A 24792-nucleotide genomic window follows, 5' to 3' on the forward strand; every position below is an offset into this window, starting at 1 on the left:
AAGTACTAGTTCTTTACTTAAGTATCTCATACAGCTTTAGTTACTTTGCTTATTTTGATTAGTATTACAAAATATAACTAATAGATGATGATGAATTATGCATTAAGCAACTCAGCAGTCTACAAATGTATTAACTTTACCGACTGCAACATAAGCAACAAATCATTGATGGTTTTTGATAATTAAAGTTTAATAATAGCTCGTAGATCTGCCAGACAAATACATGTAATTAAAGATTACATTACAAATACACACAAAGAGAACAAATATCTCAGATAAATGAAGGTCTGCTGCTTTCTCTCTTCAGAAATATGCAGTAAAAAGCAATATTAAAAAGCATCAATGCAAATATTCATCAGACATTTAGAGCTCAGAGAAATTCAAATGTTCATGCAGAGAAACAACAGCTGGTCTCTGCAGTGAAGAAACGCCTCAACAATCAGCTCTCAGCCACAAACATGGAGACTACATGAGTTGAACCCTTCAAGGACTTCTGTCTATTTCAGTTTACACAACTCAGCAAAGGAATCATAAACACCAAGTCCAGCATAGAGAGGCTGAGTGAATGTGGTCTGGACTCTGCGGAGGAGAGTCATGGTTTCAGAGACGCTGTAGAAGGACAGAACACCTGCTCTGTGATCCAGGTACACTCCTACTCTGGAGGACTGAGGAACTGAGAGGTAAGTGTAGACTGTGTTGTACAAAAAGTGAAAACAACAATCTTCGTCACAACATAACGCCCAAGATTTGTTGTTTTGTCCAAAATGACGTTCATCCCAGCTGCCTGATCTGCTGATATCCTTGTATGCAACTGCTATATCAACTACTCCTCCATCCCACTCCACCTCCCAGTAACAACGTCCAGTCAGACTCTCTCTACTCAGGACCTGAGGACATCCAGTGAATCTGTCTGGGTGACTAGAATAAGACTGTTGTTCGTCCATTAATGTTGCTTTTCTGTTCCCATCAGATAATAACAGATCTGTGTTTGCTGTGTTTGGATCCAGTGTGATGTCACATGAATACTCTAAGAATCCAGCTCTGGTCGTGGGCTCTGGTTGTGACAGTAAAACATCCACTTCAGTCCCCGTCAGTGAGACGTTTGTCCCTTTCTCTCTCAGGACGTCCTGTAGTTCATCTCTGACTTCTGAAACAGACGCTGTCACGTCCTCAAAGTATCTCAGAGGACGGATGTTGATGCTGGATGAGCCTGTAGACTCACTGAGTGGTGACAGTGAGGGGTAGTTGTGGAGAAACTGGTTGAGATCCTCTGTGTGTGAGAGCTTCTGCAGCTCAGCGTCGTTCCTCTTCAGCTCAGTGATCTCCTGCTCCAGCTTCTCCTGAAGCTCTTTGACTCGACTCACTTCAGTTCTCTGCTGGGATCTGACCTGCTGCTTCACGTCAGAGCTTCTTTCCTCCAGGAGACGGATCAGCTGGGTGAAGATCTTCTCGCTGTGCCCCACTGTTTCATCAGCAGAGAGATTGACGGCCTCCACCTCCTGATGAAGCAGCTTCACGTCCTTCTCTCTGTCCTGGATTCTCTGCTGGATGTTTGGTTGACTCTCCTTCAGCTCTCTCTGCCTCTCGGTCGTTTCTGCTGCAGCTGAGACTGTGTCGTGGCCTTCATGTTCCTCCGCAGAGCAGATGGAACAAGAGAAGCTTTCCGGGTCCAGCTGAACTCCTTTCTCCGCCATTTCACCTTTCAAAGACAATGACTGTCTGAGTTTCCCTTCCTCATAAGCGACTCTACTTTGAGCTTTGATCTGAACAACACGGGTCTCTGCAGTGAACCATCTATAAAACTGTAGATCTGAAGGGGTGGGGATAAGGAAATACAGTCAGAGTGGAGCTTGCTGTGTTTGACAGCAGGAAGAAGAGGGAGCGGTTTTAAAGATGTGGTTCATTCCGGAAGAGAAGCAGTCTAAAAGAGAGAGAGACAATAGTTCATGTCTCTATTAGAAACACAGATTACTTTATTCTGCTTAGAATAATGGGGGTTGCAGACGGCTCCAGAGTTTTCAGAATTATCTCTTCTTCTCTCCTAAAATACAGTTTGAGTAAGTCAAAGTCAGCTTTATTGTCAATTTCTCGACATGTACTAAACATACAGAGGAATTGAAAAAAACGTTTCTCTTCTGTGAATACAGATAATAAATTGCAAATTGATTTTTTTTTAAACATTGAGACAACATATATATTAAGAAAAACGCAATATACTCAGCAGCAGTCAGACATAGGAGTCTAAAAGAGAGGAGAGTAGGGAGAGAGTTCTGCTTCCTGACAGCCTGGTGGACGAAGCTGTTTGAGAGTCAGGAAGTGCGACCACAAAGGCTCCGGTATCTTCTCCCAGAGGGCAGGAGGCTGAAGAGACCATGTGAGGGGTGGCAGGAGTCGCTCACAGTCATGCTCAGCTTGCGGGTGAGGCACCAATGATCCTTCCAGCTGTGTTGTAGTCAGTGCAGCTTCTGACCTTCCTCAGGAGAGCTCCCCTCTGCCATGAGTTTTGTCAATGAAATAAAGCCGAATCAATGGTTCCAGTTACAATAAAATGAATCATATAAAAAGGACAGCAAGCACAATTACAAATTGAATCACACTAGAAATACACAAAATATATCCCATGGAACAGAGATCCAGTGTCCCCCACCACCAGGCAGACCGGCGTACAAAGAGTTCTCCTGATTTTCAGAAAAGGTTTGTTCGAGCTGAGTCTGTCCTGCGCAGAATCGATCACCAGCGATCGCCACACAATGCATGCTGGGTAAATTTATGTCCGACTTGGTCCAGACTTGCTCTGACGTCATGCACACGTGGTCAACGATAGTCTCACGAGAGCGAGGCGGCCGCAGATTTTAAAGCCAGGCGCCGCAGTAGTTCTCCACCGACTTCGTGGCCCAGTGCATGATGGGAAACACCTGGCTGTCGCCACATCAGAGAGCTGATTTACTCTTTGATTGGATAGCACCTCCCTCCTCGTGTGCCTTTGTCCTCAGTGTTTCCACCTGTGCATCCTCATTACCAGCACCTTCCCCTTGTATTTAAACCCTGTTTGTCTCCTGCCCCAGTGTCGGATTGTAGTATTCATAGAATGTCAACTTTCAGTTATGAGTTTTCTCATCCACCATTGTTCCCCGTTTGCTGGTCCGAAATGCATTCTGGGATATTGTCTCTCTCAAGTACGCTCAAGTCTGCTCTGATGCATCCCCGGTAAAATGGGCGGATCAAGTCACATCCGGGCATTTTCACCGTGCTTGGCGAGAAGCGGACTTTTGAATTGGAACAGTACTTGGGCCGTGACTGATGACGTTTCACGAGTCCACGAGAACACGAGTACAGAGAAGAACGCATATTGAGAAACGGCCTTGGTTTCCTTGCGTCTCCCCATGTATCCCTGGTGGGAGGGACTAAGACGCAAGGAAAGGACGCAAGTGAGGGAAACGGGGATGCAATTTAGAGGCTTGAGATGCACCCAGTGTCTCCAGTCGGCCCCATGTCCCACTGAATCTGCTGGCACTCCCACTATCGAGGCCCCGGACATCACCTTTAAGAACAAATGCCCTCTCCCTCTTATTGACCCTGCCTTTTAGCCCCTCCTCAAGGCCACTGTGTTCTCCAAACTGGACCTACGCAATGCCTACCACCTCATTCAGATCTGGGAGGGAGACGAATGGAAAAACAGCCTTCAACACCCACCTGGGCCATTTTGAGTACCTCGTCATGCCTTTCGGCCTCACCAATGCCCCTGCAGTTTTTAAAACCCTGATCAATGATGTCCTCAGTGACATGCACAACCGTTTCATCTTCGTATACCTGGACGATATCCTCATCTTCTCCCGGGAACATGGAGGAACACACCCAACACGTCAGGCTTGTGTTGCGCCGGCTACTGGAGAACAAGCTTTTCGTTAAGGCGGAGAAATTTAAGTTTCATGTGACCACCGTCAGCTTCCTTGGCTTTGTCATCCAGCAGGGCCAGGTGAGGGCAGATCCAGCAAAGGTTCAGGTAGTGATTGAGTGGTGTACTGGAAATAATATTCTAAGTCTCGGGAGGAGAGTTCAAAGGTTGCAATCACTATCAAGAACAAACAGAATTTCTCTGGTCAAGACAAAATGCCTCTGTCAATTTATTAAATGCTTGCAAGCAGGGAGAAAATCCTAACAGTCATGAATCATCAATGCCTGTCAGGGTCTTTCTGCCACGATCATCAATTTGACAGTCAGTTATGTACTTTTCAAATGGCCATCCTTTCAGAACCCATCTCATCTCTCATTGGTTCCCACTATACCACCTCAGTTATACATTGAACTGTGTGTTCCACGTGTCTTGTACTTTGACCAATCTATAGTATTTTTCCAACCAATCCACTGTCTCCACATACATCAGATCACGTATAGAAAGATAATGGCGTCCTTACATCAGCATATATGTCAATGATTATATATATATACCTTTGAACGTCCTTTTACCAGATAACCATAGTTCTTATCAGCTGGTTTGAACTTGCGTACCTTCAACCCCTATGTTATCAGTTTCTCCATGTCCTGTAGTTAGTCATTATCTGAACATACACATTTTTAAAACCATGTTCAATCAATTAATGTATATTAAAATACAGCATATACATATTTTCCCATTACATTCCACTCTTTTGATTATACATTAATCATGTATCATTGCAAAAATATGTATTACATCGACATCACTTCTACTCGAACCATTCAGGAGCATCGTCTGTGTCGAAGTCAACTTCATGTTCGTCGTATTGGGGTACAGGACACAAGTCCTCTTTCCGTCTGGTCATGGTAGTCAATGGTTGATACAGAACCATCTGTTTAGTCATCATGTTAGCTACCAGCCTTCTAAGCATGGGAATCATGCAAGTCATGAAAATGAATACAGCCACTAACACAATACAGATTGTGATAACAGTGCTTCGCCAAGTGAGCCATAGGCCGGTGAGAAAATCAGGTGGAGGTATTCGATCTTTTGCCATTGCTTCCTGAAGGTTAGTCATATTCAATATTGCCTGTTGAATAACGCCACCATCTATGTCATTCTCTGGAATAAACGTGCAACAGTGGTCACCTACGATAGCACACACACCCCCTTGGGCTGCTGTGAGTTGGTCCAACACCATCCGGTTCTGCATAACCATTAGTCGCATAGAGGTCAATTCTTCGCGGATTCCTTTCACTGCAGCTATAGTCATATTTACAAAGCTTTTGAAACGGTAGTCAATTGTTTCAATACGCAAAATATTCTTCGCCACTCCTACCCAGGGGAACAGAGCCCACATTACCTTCTGACTTGTCCCTGCATGTTTAAACTCCTGTGGGACGTTTGAACCATAAACTGAATCGTGGGGTTTAAAATCTGTAAAACCTGCCTCACGTTTCATACGTGTTGGTGTGTCCTTCGTTGTGGTAGAGATAATGAATGTGTGATCTGTGATACGAACAGGTGCACATACTCCGTCCCAACCTGGTGGGAGAGTTACATACACTGAATGGTCACATAACCACCATCCCTCTGTAACAGGATATGTTCCATTCTTTCCTGGGACCGCGGTTCGGTATGCTACAGTACAATCGGCACCAGTGGGGCAATCGAATGGGTTAGTGGCCCCGTACTTGAACGCCCAACAGGACCAAACATTAGTTCTCCAGTAATTGGGAACCAAAGTAACCTCATGTTCTGCTAATTTTTGACAATGTGTCACGTTATGTCCAGTCTTGCCCACACATGAGGGACGATAAGCAGGGTGTACGGTTATATTACAATCAGGGTCGCTGCTTATTTCACCCGTTACAATGATGTGTTCGCAGTTATCAAGCCTCAGACGTCCTACTGGAACGGTACCATTCCGAGCGTAACATGTTCTGAAACGTGTTTTCGGATCTATGGACACCTGGGTCACAAAAGATGAGGTTGATGAGCTATTGCCACTGAATCGTTTAACCATATGTCGGTTGCCACATTCGGGCCCCTTAAGGAGATCCCAAAATGAGAGCCCATTGTGGAATCCTTTGATGGCCAACCCAGTGAAACATCCTTCAGATGGTCCCATTTCAACAGCTGAAATGAGAGGCTGGCGAGAATTAGTTGGGATCAGAGAACATACATAACAATTTGTAACATTAGCTTCTTTTGCCATGAACTCTGCATATCGCCACCACAGGTTCATAGAATAAGGATTTTTGGTTATATTGCCTCTGTCAAGCCAACTATTTTCCAAACTAACCCCTATCAGTCTCTTGTGCCGTTTTAGTACCGTTTCGTTGGTAGTCATGCTGTCGTTGTGGGTCATTGAGTTGGTTTGGTTTGTGTCAGTTGGGTTGTTCCGTCTGTTTCTTATGTTCTGAAAGCGTAGCCATGCCCATGGAAAAACAACAAGAATAGAGATTACTAACAATACGAACATCGTTACTCGTGTCCCACACACTCTCTGAAGTGGACTCCACGGTCGTTGTTGCACCATGTTTGTGTGTGTGTTTTTCATCTAGTCCGTTTGCATGAAGTCCACTCAAGCAACTGATCTTGTGTAAACAATTTTGCTTGCGTTAACATCTGCTAGGTTTCCACAAAATCTGTCAGTCACTGTTCGTGATTCTTCTGCTCAAGCTAGTAATCTTTAATCCGTTTGTGGCGTCCGGTGAGTCGCTTTCTTGTTGGTAGTTGTCATCATCGCCGTCGCCGTTGGCTCCACTGGTCAGCTCTACGTCGGATGGGGTCGGAACCTTCTTGCAGTGTGATGCATGTATCCAGGTGGCCCTCTCAGCAACTTTGAGTGCGGTGTGGGTGATGAGTAGGATCTGGAATGGTCCTTGCCACCGTTTTGCCTTCCAGCTCTTCCTCCTGAAGTCCTTCACGACCACGTAGTCACCAGGCTGCAGTTTGTGCAGGGGGCCAGTGGCTTCCTTCGGGAGGGCTGCTGACACCTGCTTTCTTATGTCAGACAACGCAGAAGAAAGTTGCACACAGTATGTTAACATCTCATTCTCGCATAAGGCGGTGGATGGGAGAGGAGCCCTGGGTGCGTTCACCCCCACATGTGGTGCTGTTGCAAACAAAATTTCAAAAGGACTTAAATTGCTGCGTGTTCTTTTCCTCATCCTCATGTACATCAGCACGATTGGCAGGGCTTTGGTCCATGCAAGGCCTGTATCAGCACAACATTTTGCCAATTTAGTTTTGAGTGTTCCATTTTCTCGTTCAACAGCGCCTCCACTGGCTGGATGGTAGGCACAGTGTGTTTTTAAATCGATCCCAATGTATGCACTCAACTCTGTGATGGCCTGATTTACAAAATGTGATCCATTATCACTTGAGATTTTTGTCGGAATGCCCCATCGTGGAATAATTTCTGAAATCAAAGCCTTTGCTACTGTAGCAGCTGTCTGCTTACTGGAGGGAAAAACTTCAACCCATTTAGACCACATGTCCACCATTACAAGACAATGTTTTTTACCTTCGGATGGGGATAATTCAACAAAATCCAGCATTATATGTTCGAAAGGGCGTGATGGTGGTGGGTGTGCAGCTTGTCTGGTTACAGCCACTGGTCTGCCTATGTTGTATGTTGCACAGGTTACGCAAGCTTGACAAAATTTGTGTGCGTATGCCGAAAATCCTTTTGTGAACCATGTTTCATTAATTATATCCAACATCCCTCCCTTTGATACATGATCTAAACCATGTGTCAATTTTGCAATTTTTCAGTGAGTGATGTCGGAACTGAAATCATGGTGTGTGTGGTGTCAAAATACCTCTGTGATTCAGGCGGAAGCTGTGCTGCAGCCTTCGCAGCAATGTCAGCGCGCTCATTTCCCTTGGAAACAACATCAGTGTTAGACGTATGTGCAGCACATTTGCAAACGGCAATGGCCGTTGGTAATAGAATGGAGTCCAAAAGTTCGGCGATCAATGTGTGGTGCAACACTGGTTTTCCATCAGATTTGAGAACATTTCTATGCTTCCAGAGTGCCCCAAAATCGTGCACTACTCCAAAAGCATATCTGGAATCAGTGTGAATCGTTACTGTTTTACCGCGAGCCAGTTTGCATGCCTCTGTGAGTGCGATGAGCTCTGCTGCCTGGGCTGAGAGGTGACATGGAAGAGATCCAGAACAGAGGACAGCTGAATCAGAAACAACAGAGAAACCAACATGATTACTTCCGGTCTGGGGGTCTCTTGAAGCAGAGCCATCAACATACAAAACAAGGTCAAAATTAGGTAAAGGTATGTCAAGAAGGTCAGGTCGTGGCGTACACTGAGCCTGTAACTCAGCTATACAGTTATGGTCCTCACCGTCACCTGGAATTGGCATGAGTGATGCAGGGTTCAAGTTGGTGCATCTTTTAATAGTTACATTAGGCATGTCTAGGAGGCACGTGTGGTAACGAAGATATCGTGCCGCTGACAGATGAGATGATCTTTGCTCGAGTAAAATTAATGATACCGAATGAGGAACGAGTAGATTTAACGGAGCATATCCGACAATATCACGTGAAGCTGCGAGCGCTTTTTCTGCTGCTGCCACTGCGCGGAGACATTGTGGTAAACCTGCTGCTTGTTAGGTTGTTCTAATTGTGAATAGTTAGGGATAAACGAGCGACAATAAGAACACATTCCCAAAAAGGACATCCTCTGTTTCTTCGTGCAAGGTTTTGGTATTGTCACAATTGACTCAATTCGCTTTGGTGACAACGTTTTCCCTTCCGCGGAAATGTCATGACCGAGAAACCGAACCTTTCGAGCTACAAACTGCAGTTTGGATAAACTTGCCTTGTGGCCTTCTGATGCTAAATGTTTTAACAATTTGATTGTGTCTCCTTGACACTGTGTCTGAGTAGGTGCTGCGATGAGAATGTCATCCACATACTGCAATAGAGCAGTGCCCGGGGACAGAGTCAAACTTTCCAAACTTTCCCTAAGGGCTTCATTGTAGATGGTTGGGGATTCAGTATAACCCTGACACAATCTTGTGAAAGTGTAAGGTTTGCCATTGAAATTGAAGGCGAACCAGAACTGACTGTTTTTGTCCACTGGGACACTGAAGAATGCATTAGAGAGGTCAACAACGGAGAACCATTTTGCTTCAGGCGGTACCTGAGCTAAAATGGTATACGGATTTGGCACATTAGGTGCTCTGGCGTGGACTGCAGCATTTACAGCCTTAAGGTCCTGTACAAAACGCCATTCAGTTGGTTTGCCCTGATCTCTGATTTTTTTAACCGGAAATATAGGTGTCCTAACTGGTGAATCAGGACATGGAATGATGACTCCTGCTTTAAGCAGAGAATCAAACACCGGAGCAATACCATCGATGGCCTCTTGGCGCAAAGGATATTGATGTTTGTGAGGTCGGATCAGACCGTCCGGTGATGACCACAGGTTGGCAGTTTTTAATGAGTCCCACATCATACTTGTGCGCTGCCCAGAGCGTCGAAGGAACGGCACTAAGGGCAGGGGAGATAGAGGAGACATCAGTTACAAAAGAGCCTGTATGTGTCATAACAAATTTTGACTGTAACTCAGAATCATCAAACACATAGACAGATCTGAGAGTGGCCATAGTAAATTTGAACATTTGTCTATAAAATCCTGTGGACTCAGAGCGAGTGACGGAGAGGTCAGGAGTAGCCTGCCAGTCGGTCAATGATTCACAGGTCTTGACAAAAGGGCCCAGGTCTCTCCACCGATCCTCAGAAGATTTGGTCAGTGAGATGTGTGGGTGTGAATCTGGCACCGTGAACATTGGCTGTTGAGATGGAGATAAAACAACAGAGAGTGCAGATTTAAATGTGGACCAATATAAAACATGTGTGGTCACATCGTCATTTATCTCGCTTTCTGCACAGAAGCGACTTTGATAATCTTCATCACAGCCGTGAGAGACATGCGCAGTGCAGTGCAATTTTTCAGGATTCATCCGAATGGCCTCGGAGTGCACTCGGTTATTTAAAAAAGATAACAGGTTGTGGGACTGATCCAGATTCAGCCACCATTGGTAAACGTATAGCGGTTCGGAGATAGTATGAGCAAATTTTGGCATCTGTGTCAACACTCTTTTCCTCACTACGTTCAAACCTGTGTGTGTGGTAATCAAACTGATTCCGAAAGAACACATCAAGTCTCTTCCCATAAGATTTATGGGACAGAAAGAAGAGAGCAAAAATGAATGTTTGATTTTAATGTCAGGGTCAATGTCAGTTGGGTCTGTGTGCACACTTGTCATTGGTACAGTGAATTTTTTCTGCAACCGTTATCCCTGAAGCGCCCTGAGAATAAACATATCATGACTATAAACAATGACCCACCTCTCCACATCTAAAACATCCATCATCTATTTGTCGTCTTGCACCGTTGTTGCTGAAAGTTCCTCTGCCACGTCTTTTCCCCTGACCGCGACCTTGAGGTTGGCTGCGCCAATTATTGCTATTCTGTCGGTTGCCAGCGCCGTCTTGGTACATCGTGAGGTTAGAAACAGCTTGTAGCATGGACAGCTGTGCTTTTTTCTGTCGCCTGTTTATATTTGCGGTCTTGGGAGATTTCCCCCTCCCTCAGCTGTTTCTGATTATGCTTTGCATGTTTGACAACTTCCTCGTGTCTAGCATCTTCCAGTCCTATGACGGAACGCTCAGTGGCCCGTTTAATGTCAGGCAACAGTCCATTAATAAATGCATTTTTCAAATGTGTTTCCCAGACTGTCATTAGAGTCACATTCTCTGGTTTTGGAATGCCCCCATGAGCCTGGAACGTAGTCAGCATTCTTTGGTGATATTCTTCAACCCGTTCGTCTGTCTTTTGCTTGGTGCTGTTGATGATTGACATATTTACTCGTTCTGGAAACTGGACTATGATCCCAGCGCAAACTGCCATCACAAAATTCCTGTAATCTAAATTGTCTGCGTGATCCCACGCTGCTTTCCTGGGACGGACGTTAGCCTGTACTCCTGTCACGTATTGACTGATTTTGCTGAATAGGACTGGGCCTACTTGTAACATGAGAAGTCGGTGCATTTCTTGTCCCGTGGGCATAAACTGCTCGCAGAATACTTGAAAAGTGGTACTGAAAACAGTACCTGAGCTGGTGATTTGAGGCAGGTGTGACATTGCGGTTCTTATGTCTGCATCAGTCCAGGGGCGAAACACGAGTTGTGGGGCACCATCTGCTCCCGGAACTTGGATCATCGGGAAAGAAAAATTCAACTGCTCAGTGGGGTCTGCCATTTGAGCTGTCTCTGGTGGGTTGAAAAATTAAGGCAGTCCTTCGAAGGCTCGTCTCCATGTTCTGGGCGAAGTCCATGAGGCCGCAACCGGAGTGGAGGTTGATGGGAGTTCTTGAGGCGGGGTCTCTGGATTCTGACGTTGGAGGGCATTTTGTTGGTCGGCGAAATTTAACTCTCTTCGCTGTTGGCGAGTCTCTGGTCCTCTCAACAGCAATGGACCAGGAGCGAGAGGCTGTGGTTGTTGGATCGCAGCGTTTCCCGGTACCGCTGCAGCTTGGTAGGGAGGTGGGACAGCGCACGTTTCCAGAAGAGGTCCACTTGACCCCGTCAAACTTGGATACAGGGACAGAGTAGAAAAAGGATTATGGGGACTATGCCCTTCGTTTGGGTCGATTTTCTCTTTAGATTTTACATTTTTTGAAACTTGTACCAGTGTTAATTGCTTCTGCAATTGTTTTCTCTCTCTCAATTTCCCTTCTTTTTCCCATTGTTCAAGACAACACTTGTTTTTCTCCATTTTCTTTAAGTCTTTGACCTTAACTGTTTTTCTATTTTTCATTTTATTTTCTTTCTCCTCTAAATCCGTTCTCAGCTTTTCTAATTTAGCCGAGCTAAACGAAGCCCCTATTGGAAAACCATATTTTTTATCCCAGTCTTTTAAACATTCAATACTTTGGTCACCATATTTCTGTGTCATGATCTCCACCATTGCCTCCTTCGGGGTGGGTTTAGCATGTTTTCCACCCATCTTTCAGGCGTGGTCGAGTACTCCTTTACAATTAAATACACTCGTCAGTATATTTCTAGCTTCTTTTCATTGGTCAAGCTGAGTAAACCTTATCTATATGTCACAGCCAGATCACTTTGGAAAGTAGGTCAAAGGTCTTGGAATTTTCCGTCCCTCTTCTTCCCCCTTCTCTGAAACTGATTCTTCAACATACTCTGTTACTTTTAAACACAGTAAACACATATTTTATGTAGCTGGTATCTTAAGTTGCCATTTGGTCTCAACCTTTTATTTAAATACATTAATAAATGAACGAAATACACAATAGTGATAAACACGTATATTCTACATGTATAAATACAAATAAAGAAGAATCATTTAAAACATTACTCTCGTGGACAGCCAACACAACATCACTGGCAAAGAAAGCTCAGAGGCACCTCTACTTTGTAAAGAAAGCAAGAACCCCCCACCCATCATGTTAACAGCGCTCCTAGTGAGGGCTATTGTGTATTATAATGAGTTTACATGTTGTACGGTCCCAAGCGCAGACACGGGGACCGGGGTTGTGTTGGCTGTCCACAAGAGGTCCTCACTGATGTGCACCCACAGTAATGTTATTGATTACAATAATATAAAATACAGAAGAATATATGAATGATCACTGCTGTAGAAGTGATGAAAGTAAATAGTTTAAAAGTCCTTTTAAATGTTTTTTTTTAAAGAAAATGTGTCAAATCCAGAATATTAGTTGTATTTTAATGTTAGATGCATTTAAACAAATGCATCAAATATGTTACTTCTTACAACCCTGAATCCCACGGGGCCTGAACGCACCACATCACTTGGCTCTGCAGTTCAGTTGGAGACTGTAATGGATGAATATGGAACATTTCCTGTTTTGTCACAATTAACCATCTTCATGGTTCTTATCCCACCAGAAGAACAACCCCAAACACATTGTAGTGAACCTGAACTGAGCATTGATGCATTTAACATGCTGCAAATAACAAAATGAGAAACATAATTATGGTCAGCAGATCAGAATAAGTTAAAGTGTTGATTAAGAATTTAGTACGTTTATATGTTTGGTTTCAGAACTCCAGCTCCGTTAATTTAGCTGCGAACGCAAAACAGACCTTTTTCTTCGTGGGCTTTACTAAAGTATGTATTTCATTTTTATATATAATTATGTATTTAGTCGGTGGCATCGGGCAATATGTGGTCATGCATGCCTGCTAGACAGGTGCGTAATATAAAATAATGCATACGAAAAAGCTCCATGTCTGTACCTTTTTTGACAATATGAAATAAAATCTTTGTACAAAAATCACAGGGTGTAACACCCAAAAAGAGAAACACGCGAGAAAAGATTTAAAAACAAAAACTTCCTTAAAATTAGAGAATAAATAAATGAGAAGTGATGCCTGAATGATCTCCTCATTGATGATTTTTAATAATTAAAGTGTAATAATAGCTCCTAGGTCTGTCAAACAAATGCATGTAATTAAAGACTCCATTGCAAATACACACAAAGAGAACAAATATCTCAGATAAATGAAGGTCTGCTGCTTTCTCTCTTCAGAAACATGCAGTGGAAGAGAAATAACAATATTAAAAAGCATCAATGCAAATATTCATCAGACATTTAGAGCTCAGAGAAGTTTAAATGTTCCTGCAGAGAAACGGCAGCTGATCTCTGCAGTGAAGAAACGCCTCAACAATCAGCTCTCAGCCACAAACATGGAGACTACATGAGTTGAACCCTTGAAGGACTTCTGTCTATTTCAGTTTACACAACTCAGCAGTGGAATCATAAACACCAACTCCAGCATAGAGAGGCTGAGTGAATGTGGTCTGGACTCTGTGGAGGAGAGTCATGGTTTCAGAGACGCTGTAGAAGGACAGAACACCTGCTCTGTGATCCAGGTACACTCCTACTCTGGAGGGCTGAGAACTTGAAACGGGAGTGTTGACTTTGTTGTACCAAAAGCGAGAACTATAATCTTGGTAGCAATATAACGCCCAATATTTGTCACATTCATTCCAGCTGCCTGATCTGCTGATATCCTTGTATGCAACTACTATATCAACTCCTTCTCCTTCCCAATCCACCTCCCAGTAACAACGTCCAGTCAGACTCTCTCTACTCAGGACCTGAGGACATCCAGTGAATCTGTCTGGGTGACTAGAATAAGACTGTTGTTCATCCATTAATGTTGCTTTTCTGTTCCCATCAGATAATAACAGATCTGTGTTTGCTGTGTTTGGATCCAGTGTGATGTCACATGAATACTCTAAGAATCCAGCTCTGGTCGTGGGCTCTGGTGGTGACAGTAAAACATCCACTTCAGTCCCCGTCAGTGAGACGTTTGTCCATTTCTCTCTCAGGACGTCCTGTAGTTCATCTCTGACTCTCAGAGGACGGGTGTTGATGCTGGATGAGCCTGTAGACTCACTGAGTGGTGACAGTGAGGGGTAGTTGTGGAGAAACTGGTTGAGATCCTCTGTGTGTGAGAGCTTCTGCAGCTCAGCGTCGTTCCTCTTCAGCTCAGTGATCTCCTGCTCCAGCTTCTCCTGAAGCTCTTTGACTCGACTCACTTCAGTTCTCTGCTGGGATCTGACCTGCTGCTTCACGTCAGAGCTTCTTTCCTCCAGGAGACGGATCAGCTGGGTGAAGATCTTCTCGCTGTCCTCCACTGTTTTATCAGCAGAGAGATTGACGGCCTCCACCTCCTGATGAAGCAGCTTCACGTCCTTCTCTCTGTCCTGGATTCTCTGCTGGATGTTTAGTCGACTCCCCTCCAGCTCTCTCTGCCTCTCGGTCCTTTCTGCTGCAGCTGAGACTGTGTCGTGGCCTTTATGTTCATCCATTAAGCAGAGGTAACAGATACACTGCTGATCAGTACGGCAGAAGATCTTCATCACCTCATCGTGACGAGAGCAGATGTTCTCCTGGAGCTTGTTGGAGGGCTCCACCAGCTTGTGTCTCTTTAATTGAGGAACATCAAGATGAGGCTGAAGGTGTTTCTCACAGTAAGAGATCAGACACACCAGACAGGACTTGAAGGCCTTCCGTCTCCTCCCAGTGCAGACATCACAGGCCACATCTTCAGGTCCAGCATAGCAGTGATCAGCAGCAGCAGCTTGGAGTCCAGTCTTCTTCAGTTGCTCCACTAAATCTGCTAACATGGTGTTTTTCAGCAGGACAGGCCTCCGTCTGAAGGTCTTCCTACACTGAGGGCAGCTGTAGAGTTTCTTCCCATCCTCTTCTTCCCAGTGGGCTTTAAAACAGTTCATGCAGTAGCTGTGTCCACAGGGAAGAGTCACCGGATCCTTCAGTAGATCCAGACAGATGGAACAAGAGAAGCTTTCCCAGTTCAGCTGAACTCCTTTCTGCTCCATTTCACCTCTCAAAGACAACGACTGTCTGCGAAGAGAGAGGGGGAGAGAGGGGAGAGAAAGAGAGAGGAGAGAGAGAGGGGAGAGAGAGACACAATATAGTTAATTCATCTGTTAGAAACACTGATTAGTTTACCTTTCGAAGGTAAAAAAAACAAAAACAAAAAACTTGTATCCGAGACCTCGTTCTTTCGGTCACGACCCAGAGTTCGTGACCATAGGTGAGGGTTGGAACATAGACCGACCAGTAAATGGAGAGCTTCGCCTTCAGGCTCAGCTCCTCTTCACCAGGACGGACCGGTACAGCGCCTGTTTTACAGCTGCAGCCGCACCGATCCGTCTGTCGATCTCCCGCTCCACCTTACCCTCACTCATGAACAAGACCCCGAGACACTTGAACTCCTTCGCTTGGGGTAGGCAGTTTGTCCCCACCTGGAGGGAGCAATCCACCGGTTTCCGGCAGAGCACCATGGCCTCAGATTTGGAGGTGCTAACTCTCATCCCTGCCGCTTCACACTCGGCTGCAAAACGCCCCAGTGAATGCTGGAGGTCACGGTCCGAGGAGGCAAACAGGACCACATCATCCACGAACAGCAGAGAGGCGATCCCGAGACTCCCGAACCGGATCCTCTCCGCCCCCTGGCTGCGCCTAGATATCCTGTCCATGAAGGTCACGAACAGGACCGGTGATAAAGGGCAGCCCTGGCGGAGGCCAACACCCACCGGGAACGTGTCTGACTTACTACCGAGGATACGAACACATGTTAAATCTTCACTAGATTTTTACAGTTTTGTCCAAACCTTGTCCAACCAGGGTTGGGTCTGTACCTTTAAGAATATTACCACAGGGACTTCAACTCATTTAAGATATTAGATTACAGTAATGAGTACTTTAATCAGGTATTTGTTTGGGCGTATATTCTGAAGACTTTTAGCCACTTTCTGAAAACTTGAGGTACACAACACTACTTACTACTATACATATTAATATATTACATATATGTATGTAAAGTTCAGACCGCACTCAAAACTTCTGAATTTAATTCATCATGTTTTTAATTGAGGGCAACATTTGTTTGTATTTATATGAAAGGTAAACTAATTATTAACTTTAAATTGTGTGTAATTTTAAGCAGAAGTACTTAGTGTACGTGTCTATGAAGCCTCGTGGTGATGAGTCCAGGTTGAACTCCGTTAGCTGCGCATCGTTTCAACTCGGCTACATACTGGGCCACCGGCTGGTTAGCTTTTTGGCTACACCGGTTAAACCGAAACCTTTCTGCTCCCAATAAAGGCTTTCTGCTCATAATGTTCCTTTAGGATGGCCACTATGTCGTCCCATGTCTTATCTTTTGGCTTTCCGGGCTGCACGAGACTTCTCAAACGCGCGTAAGTAGCGTGAGAAGCGCGGCTACGTCATTAGCTTCAAATAACTGTTCATCTGTTCTAAGACCGCTGACCGTTGTTCATTTTCTGGCTTTAACTCGTCAATTCTTCCCAACAGGTTCATCGTACTCACTCGTACTGACACCGAGTGTCTCCCTCCTGCTAGAAACGTTCAGTTCTGTAGTGAACGGACGAGCTGGCGTTTGTTTACTTTATCCGGACATGAATCACGTCAGTCGTTACTGCGCATGCGCGCTACAAACCTAGAAAAGGACGGTGGTCCATGAGGTCCAAAAAGCATTAGTACTCATAACAACCATATAACATGAATGTGGTCAATACACCACAGAATCCTGCAATAATAGCATACAAAAACATAATAAAGAACGAAATGAATAAACCAGATCAGCTGATTCTGCAGTTTGTTGTTGATTGATATGAAGAAAACTAAATCTATATATTATTGATCAACTCTACATTGTTCTAATTTAATCAGAAGCATCCTTTTATCTTTGTTCACAACTAATCAACAGACATCACACTCAAACTTTTTATTTTCATCAAACGATTAACAGGATTCAAGTTTCACTGACGGTCAGAAAGAATACTGTCGATATTAAAACATCACACTGAAATATAATATTTAAATGTTCAGTCGAAGCAGTAGAATGACACGGCTGATTTTAAGTTAAAGGACAAACTAAAGGTAATATGTCAGTTACTGTATTAGTTATAAGTTATTTTTATTTGAGCTATTGTGGATTTTTTACTGTTTAAAAAAAAATTGTATTGCTTATTTATAATTTTTTTTTGCTTTTTTCTTGTCTTTTGTTTGCACTTTACCCTCTGCTGCTGTAATCATACATTTTTCACCACTACGGGACAAATAAAGGATTATTTTATTTGAACTTAATCTCTAGCCAGTGAAACGTACTGAAGATAAAGTACTTCAAGGATATACAAGTACCTCGAACTAAGTTCTGTAGTACTTGTACTTAACAGTCAGTACTAGAATAGAACATGATGTTTCTCTCCTGACCTTCAGGGGGCGACGTTCTCTCGCTTTACACGAAAACACGTGACCGGAAGTAAGTGACCCGGAAGTGACGTTCTTTCATCGTGGTCTCGGGTTCACAAGCTACCTTCTGTTTGTGGTCGGAAAGAGCAGAAAGCCCTCAGGTAGCGTTTATAAAGTACTATAATACTATTATATTATATTATATTAACTCCTCAGTGACGTTTCTTCTCCATGGACTCGAACCGAAGCGAGTTTTAGCTCCGTTACCTCGTTAGCTAACCTGCTAGTTAGACTCCGCTAGCTAACTGCTAGCTTAGCAAAGCAGAAGCTAACACGTTCTTCTGTTTCTGTGCGTCACATAATACTACGTTTGTTGTATATTAATATCTGTGTTCTCCTGAAGGCAAATAACTAAATCAGTACTTCAATCATTTAATCATTCAATCAAGTAAAAGTTACATGTTACCATACTTTATATCTCACAGAGGTACATTTAGTATTGTATACTACTGTACTGCACCTCAGAGGTACTTGTAGTACTTCATACTGTACTATAGTGCTGCAACTAACGATTATTTTAATAATCGATTAATCGGTTGATTATTTTTTCGATTAATCGATGAATCGGATAAAAAAGCAAAAAAACATTAATTTCCAACCCTTTGTTCAAAAACAGAAGTGACAGTGCAAATTCACAGTGCAAAACATGTTCAGAAAGCACAAACAGGTTGCTCCTTGAACATCCCTGAGCTGTTAATTAAACAAATTAGATTAAAATGGACTAACACTAAAAACATACACATGTATGCTTTTCATCTGCCAAATGTGAGTCCTTTTTTTTTACTTTAATTAATCTCCTTGGAGCAGAGACTGCTTTAGCATACCCTGCTTTATCAATATGTATGAAACACTGGGACAGTGGGAAGCGGCACTGCTCTCACGTCTGTTTTGATCGAAACCTCCAGGCCCAGCTCCACCTCATCTCAGCTCTGCATATACAGAGTCCTCTTCCTTAAACTATTTCATTCTGGGCCTCTTACGATCACAAAATGACGTTGTTGGCTAAGCCCAACTACGTGATTTGATTCAGTCTACTTTGAGTAAAAAAAACAACCTGCAGCCAGATCCGCCAGTGTGCCGATTTAACGTTAACGAGTGACAGCGTGAACTGAACCAGACCGGGGGGTGACGGCATGTTTCACCACGTTACGTTTTTTTACAAGCAAGACTGAACTGTAACGGAACATAACATAACTTTAACGACAATACACAACCCAAACACGTTAGCTAACGTGATAGCTAGCTTGAGGGAAATGAAGCCGCTGTAGACATCTTAACGCTGATTGGCCAAGACTCGACACGTCACATCCAAGATGTTCTATTTTTGCTAAGATCACCACCTCAGCGTTTCTCAGTCTCTCACTCCAATCTCAGACACGCTGGCGGCTCTGCGCCCCTCTTTTTTTTTTTTTTTTTTTCCCCCTCCGCGACTTTATGACTGCCGTAATAATCGCGCGACACAACTAATCAATTATGAAATTCGTTGCCAACACTTTTGCTAATCGATTTTATCGATTCGTTGTTGCAGCCCTACTGTACTACTTCTCAGAGGTGCATATAGTACTTTGTACTGTACTACATCTCAGAGTAATTATACCAAACCACAGAATGTTGTATATACTAAATACTATATATGTATATACACACACACACACACACACACACACACACACACACACACATCTCCCCGTCTGTGTGTCCCTTTACTGATGTGTCCGTGAAACCACAGCATTCCTTAGAGCTCTCTGTCTCCCTATGTTGTGATTTATTAGTGGACAGAATCCAGAGTGAGTCCAGAGACTAGGACCAGGAGCACTACGAGACCAGAATGGAGGAGGACCAGCAGAACCCGGACCGCCGAGCAAAACCAGGAGACCAGCAGCAGGCTCGTCCTCTGGAGGTGTTCAGGTCAGTGTTGGTGTCCCCTGGAGGACGTGAACATCAGAACACACACACACTCGTGTTTCCTTTTCAAGCAGGTTTTAACTCATTTGTGAGAATACAGACTGGCGTTTGTAGTCTTGTGTGCTAACACAACCCAAAACTACAAAGATGGCGGTGATTTCTGGAGGGAGGTGCCAGAATAGGGACTTCCACCTTCAGGTTCTGGCTAGTCGCCGTGGTAACATGACATACAGATGTATCCATCCGACCCAAATTTATGACTTGTCCACTCACACACGTGGACAAAATAGTTAGTGCCCTTCCGTTAAAGAAAGAAAATCCCACAATGGTCACTGAAATAACTTGAAACTGACAAAAGTATGAATTAATAAAAATGTGCTGAAAGTTAACAAATGAAAATCAATCTAAATTGCTTTTGAATTGTGGTTCAACAGGATCATTTAAAAAACTAACTCATGAAAATTGACAGATGATGGTTCCCCGAGAAACGGTTGAACAGAATGAGACCTCAGGGACACGTTGACCTCAGGTGAGTCCTCACATCACCACATGGACCACACTGAACCTGGACCATGCTGAACCTGGAGCACATGGACCACGCGGAACCTGGACCACACTGAACCTGGACCACATGGACCACACTGAACATGGACCACACTGAACATGGACCACAGAAAGCTGGCAGACATGGTCTCAGGAGAACTTGATAGATGAGCATGTTGAAGGTAAGGTAAAATAATCTCAAGACTATCGAGGCCTTCTGGACAGAAATGTGCCGCCCAGTGTCCGAAAGCTTGGTCTCAGTCTCAGGTCCTGGGTCCTCCAACAGGAGAAGGACCCAAAACACAGTAAGAACACCCAAGAAGGGCTCGGAGCTCAACACTGGACTACAGGGAAGAGGCCTTCTGAGAGCCCTGATATAGACCCTACTGAACCTCTGTGGAAGGAGCTGAAACATGCAGTCTGGAGAACCTTCATACCTGAGACCGCTGGAGCAGTTTGCTCAACACCTGTGGACAGGTGCAGCGGTCTTAATAAGTTACAGGTTCCATCATTTCTGTCCAGGTCATTTTCATGAGTTTGCTTTTTAAATTATTCTGTTGAACCACACCTCTGTGAATGTTATTGAAGCAGCTGCTGCAGGGTCACATGGTGCGGTCACAATAACAGCTGTAGACCAGTTCACTTAGATAAGAATGTAAAATACAACTAAGACGGTAATGTTGCCATTACAATACACACAGATGTTAATACATACACCGAATATACGTGTATATATTTGTATAATTTATATGTATATAGGATAGACATATGCCGCTGAACCAGCGTGACAAATTATCAGACTAACTTTTGATCGTTAATCTACTTTTCGACAAATGGATCAAAAAGAAGAATTATTAAAGTTCCGCCCCTGTGTGGACAGAGCTGGTGATGCAGGAGTCAAACTGGAACATGGAGGGTTTTGTTGCTATAGAAACAGAGAAGAAAGGGACGTCTTCACCAGCGTGTTCACACTGTAGAGAAACCGTACAGCTGTGACCAATGTGGGGCAGCGTTTGCTCTTCGTAGTACCCTTAAACGCCACCAAAGCGTTCACACTGGAGAGAAACCGTACAGCTGTGACCAATGTGGGGCAGCGTTTGCTCTTTGTAGTCACCTTAAACGCCACCAAAGTGTTCACACTGGAGAGAAACCGTACAGCCGTGACCAATGTGACAAAGTGTTTACCACTAAAAAAGCCATGGAAATCCACAGATGTGTTCACACTGGAGAGAAACCGTACAGCTGTGATCAATGTGGGAAAACGTTTGCTCATGGTCAAACCTTTAAACGCCACCAAAGCATTCACACTGGAGAGAAACCATACAGCTGTGACCAATGTGACAAAGTGTTTACCACTTAAGGAGGCAGGGAATCCCACAGACGTCTTCACACTGGAGAGAAACCTTACTGGTGTGATCAATGTGGGAAAACTTTTTCTCAGAGTTCCAACCTTAAAGTTCACCAACTTATTCACACAGGAGTGAAGTCTTTCAGCTGTGACCAATGTGGGAAAGAATTTTACGAAAGTACAAAGCTTCGACGCCACCAACGCGTTCACAAGGCATCCGTTTGAACAGTTTTCAGAGCCCAGCTAGCTGTTTCCTGCTGGCTCCTCCCCTTCTGCTCCGATCACTGCGTTGTTATGTTCCAAGCTCATCACCTTCCCAGTAGGACGTTCTCATGTGACATTTTAATTCAAACATTTTATTGATAAGACAAAGCTGTACTTAAAGGATGGAGTCTAATCCAAGCCTCTTTTTGTTGATATCACCTCATATTTTCATGAGCTACTTCTGTGTGTGCACAAATTGAAAAACAATCCGGTGCTCATACTGAACCCAGGATCCTTAAATGAGAGACATGCGAAGAGGATCGAACCACCGGGGCTGCACCTGATGCCTTTAACCAGGTTTTGATCGCAGTGCAAATTGTGTTCATGAAAAGCTGAAAACAACAAATATGGACTTTGTTTCTTTGTAGTTCTTTTTTGTCTCTTTGTAGTTTTAGTAATTGTACTTGTATAGTTCCTTTCTGTTCTTGGTTGAAATCAGAACTTGTGTTAAATGATAGAAGTGATTTAACGTATAACCCGTTTCATTAAAATTAAAAATGCACTCTGGAAACTTGTTTAAATGAGTTTGTGTTTTATTCAGTCAATCCTTACAAACAATACAATAAGTAAAGCCACAATTTAAGAGACAACAAAGAAAGACTGAAAAGGTATAGGTAGAAGCATAGTGCTTATATATTCCTAACCTAAATTCTTATCAACTAAATCCGATAATTAATACGATATAAATATATAAACTTACATTTCATCCACAGTTAAACCCTAAAAAATAGTATTGTATTATAATAGTTTTCTTCCTATTAGCTTATTTTCTCATTGCCCAGCTCCTGTGTTGCTCTGCCTTCTCTTCAGCCTTCAGCCTGCTGTGTGGCACGGCGCCGCTGCTTGTTAAGGGTCTTGTCATCAATCACATTTCATCTCTGTTTCAAGAGCTGATTAAACTATATGGAGAGGCCTGCTAGCATTATGAAACTGGTGTTTGGCCACAGGGCCCACGTGACCATTAACGTGCGCTGTGATTGGTCAGTGGGGCAGCCTGACTTCTGTCAATGAAAGAAGCTTCTAGGTTGTAGATTCTAGCTTCTACCTAGAAGCTAGAATCTCAGGCTGAAGCCTGAGAAATAGACTTACATGGTGGATTTACTGAGGACGTCTTTCGCACAGAGGGTTATGTGCATCTGGTGAGTGAAATGCTGCTGTGTCACTATGTTTACACCTGCAGTCGTATTTAATCGTATTTAATCATCATCAGCAACGGACCGTGGAGCAAGCCTCCAACCTCGCCGTTGCTGCGTCGGAGTGTCCGCTGTTTGCGCACCAAGCCCTCAGACTCAGAGCCTAATTTTCGGAGAAAAAAAAGAAAGTTTTTAAAAACAGCACCTTAATTATCTCCGCAACCACATGGTAGTTGGTTGTTTAACTTCATTTAAATTGCTACAATACCGTAACCCTTGTGAGAAGAGTTTTAAAGAGGTTTAAAAAAAAAAAGTAACCGTTAGTAAAGCGTCTTTTTTCTCTCGTCTTAAGTGGTTAAAAAAAGCCCCGCAGGTCGGTCCACACCCAGTGTGACCTCCATCCGTTCCCATAATAGTGCACACTTTTTTTAGTCCTCACCTGATGTGGACACACGTCACTGAAGATTCTGTACTGAAACCCATGGCCCACCACTGGCATTGTTCCATAATTGAACTCCTACAATACAGATAAATCTTCCTTTAATCCCTTTTTTAGCTTGTTGTGCAGTAAACTTACAAACATCTCTCAAATCATATTTACACTCATGTATTGAAAACAACCTTTGTACACAGTCTGGCAGTGACTTTGCTTTAGCTCTGTACATTGTCTGCATTATTTGATCATATAGCAAATCATTAAATTTCATAACATGAGATCTGACAAACAATGGATTTGAGTGCTCATTGTAACCATAATAACCAGCATTATTCATACTACGTATCGCTCGTTTTTGGTATTAAAGGTACAGCACTTAGCTGGTTTAAGTCGTATTTATCAGATCAATCTCAGTTTGTATTTGTAAACGATGAGGCCTCGATGACCACCGCCGTTCGTCTTGGAGTTCCACAAGGTTCTGTACTTGGACCAATTTTATTCACCTTTATTTATGCTTCCTTTAGGCAATATTATCAGAAAACACTCCGTAAACTTCAAAATAAAAGCACCACTGAAAATGGGCAAGTTAATTTTCGTTGACTGGAGACACCTGAGCTCCTTTCTGCTCGTACCTGCTCACCTCGGCTCGTTCACGTCAGGCCGCTCGCATTCATCTGCAGCCGGAGCTGCTCCTGCGTGCAGCCGGCGTACCGATGACGTGCTCGGGGGAAAAAGGAAAACGCTGATTTGATTTAATCCGCTCGCTAATTTGCGATCGCAGGTTTTTTTTTAATATTTGAGAGAGATTGTTCTGCCAAAAACAGAAATGTGGCCCTTATAGCACCATCTGCTCGGTGGTTGTGTGCTGTCCCGGCCTGCGAGGCCGAATGGAGACCATGTGCTTCTGCCTGTGAGATGGAAGGTGCTGATGGAGAGGCCTGGAGTGTGTTTCTGTTGTATAGATCGTTTCATTTGGGACAAAGTAGAGACAAAGGAGACCTTCATCGTGGCAGCTGCCATCTGGACAGGCTGTTCCTATTCAGCATTTATAGCTGTAGCAAAATAGTTTTGTATGTTGTCCACGTAGTCAGCAACAAGGAAGTATAAAGATGGCAAAAACACACACAGGGCGTCCAACAATCACGAGTAGTTTCTAACTTGTTGAAGATGTTCATTTTGAAACGTGTGTGTATCTAAAGAGCGGAAATTGACACCAACAAATGTGGAGTAAGTTCTATATCATACGTTGCTCTATTGCACAACATGTCTTTCCTGTATTTTGGGTTTCGTTGAGTTTCCGGTCAAGGAGGAACAAGATAAGAAACGCCGTGATCTAAA

The 24792-nt window shown here is 43.7% G+C and overlaps 1 protein-coding gene across 1 annotated transcript; it reads right to left on the minus strand.

Annotated features, from left to right (window-relative positions):
* Window positions 1-497: 497 nt before the first annotated feature.
* On the minus strand, window positions 498-15364 carry LOC306746508 (uncharacterized protein; the record flags this gene model as incomplete). The annotated part of the gene is made up of 5 exons (XM_079229430.1): window positions 498-1810; window positions 6600-6946; window positions 9376-9459; window positions 11371-11564; window positions 13745-15364. 5 exons carry the CDS (start codon window positions 15362-15364, stop codon window positions 498-500), a joined length of 3558 nt encoding a protein of 1185 aa, XP_079085556.1.
* Between the last annotated feature and the right edge of the window lie 9428 nt (window positions 15365-24792).

Source organism: Taurulus bubalis (genome assembly GCF_910589615.1).
Source record: "Taurulus bubalis genome assembly, chromosome: 14".
Taxonomy (NCBI): Eukaryota; Metazoa; Chordata; class Actinopteri; order Perciformes; family Cottidae; genus Taurulus; species Taurulus bubalis.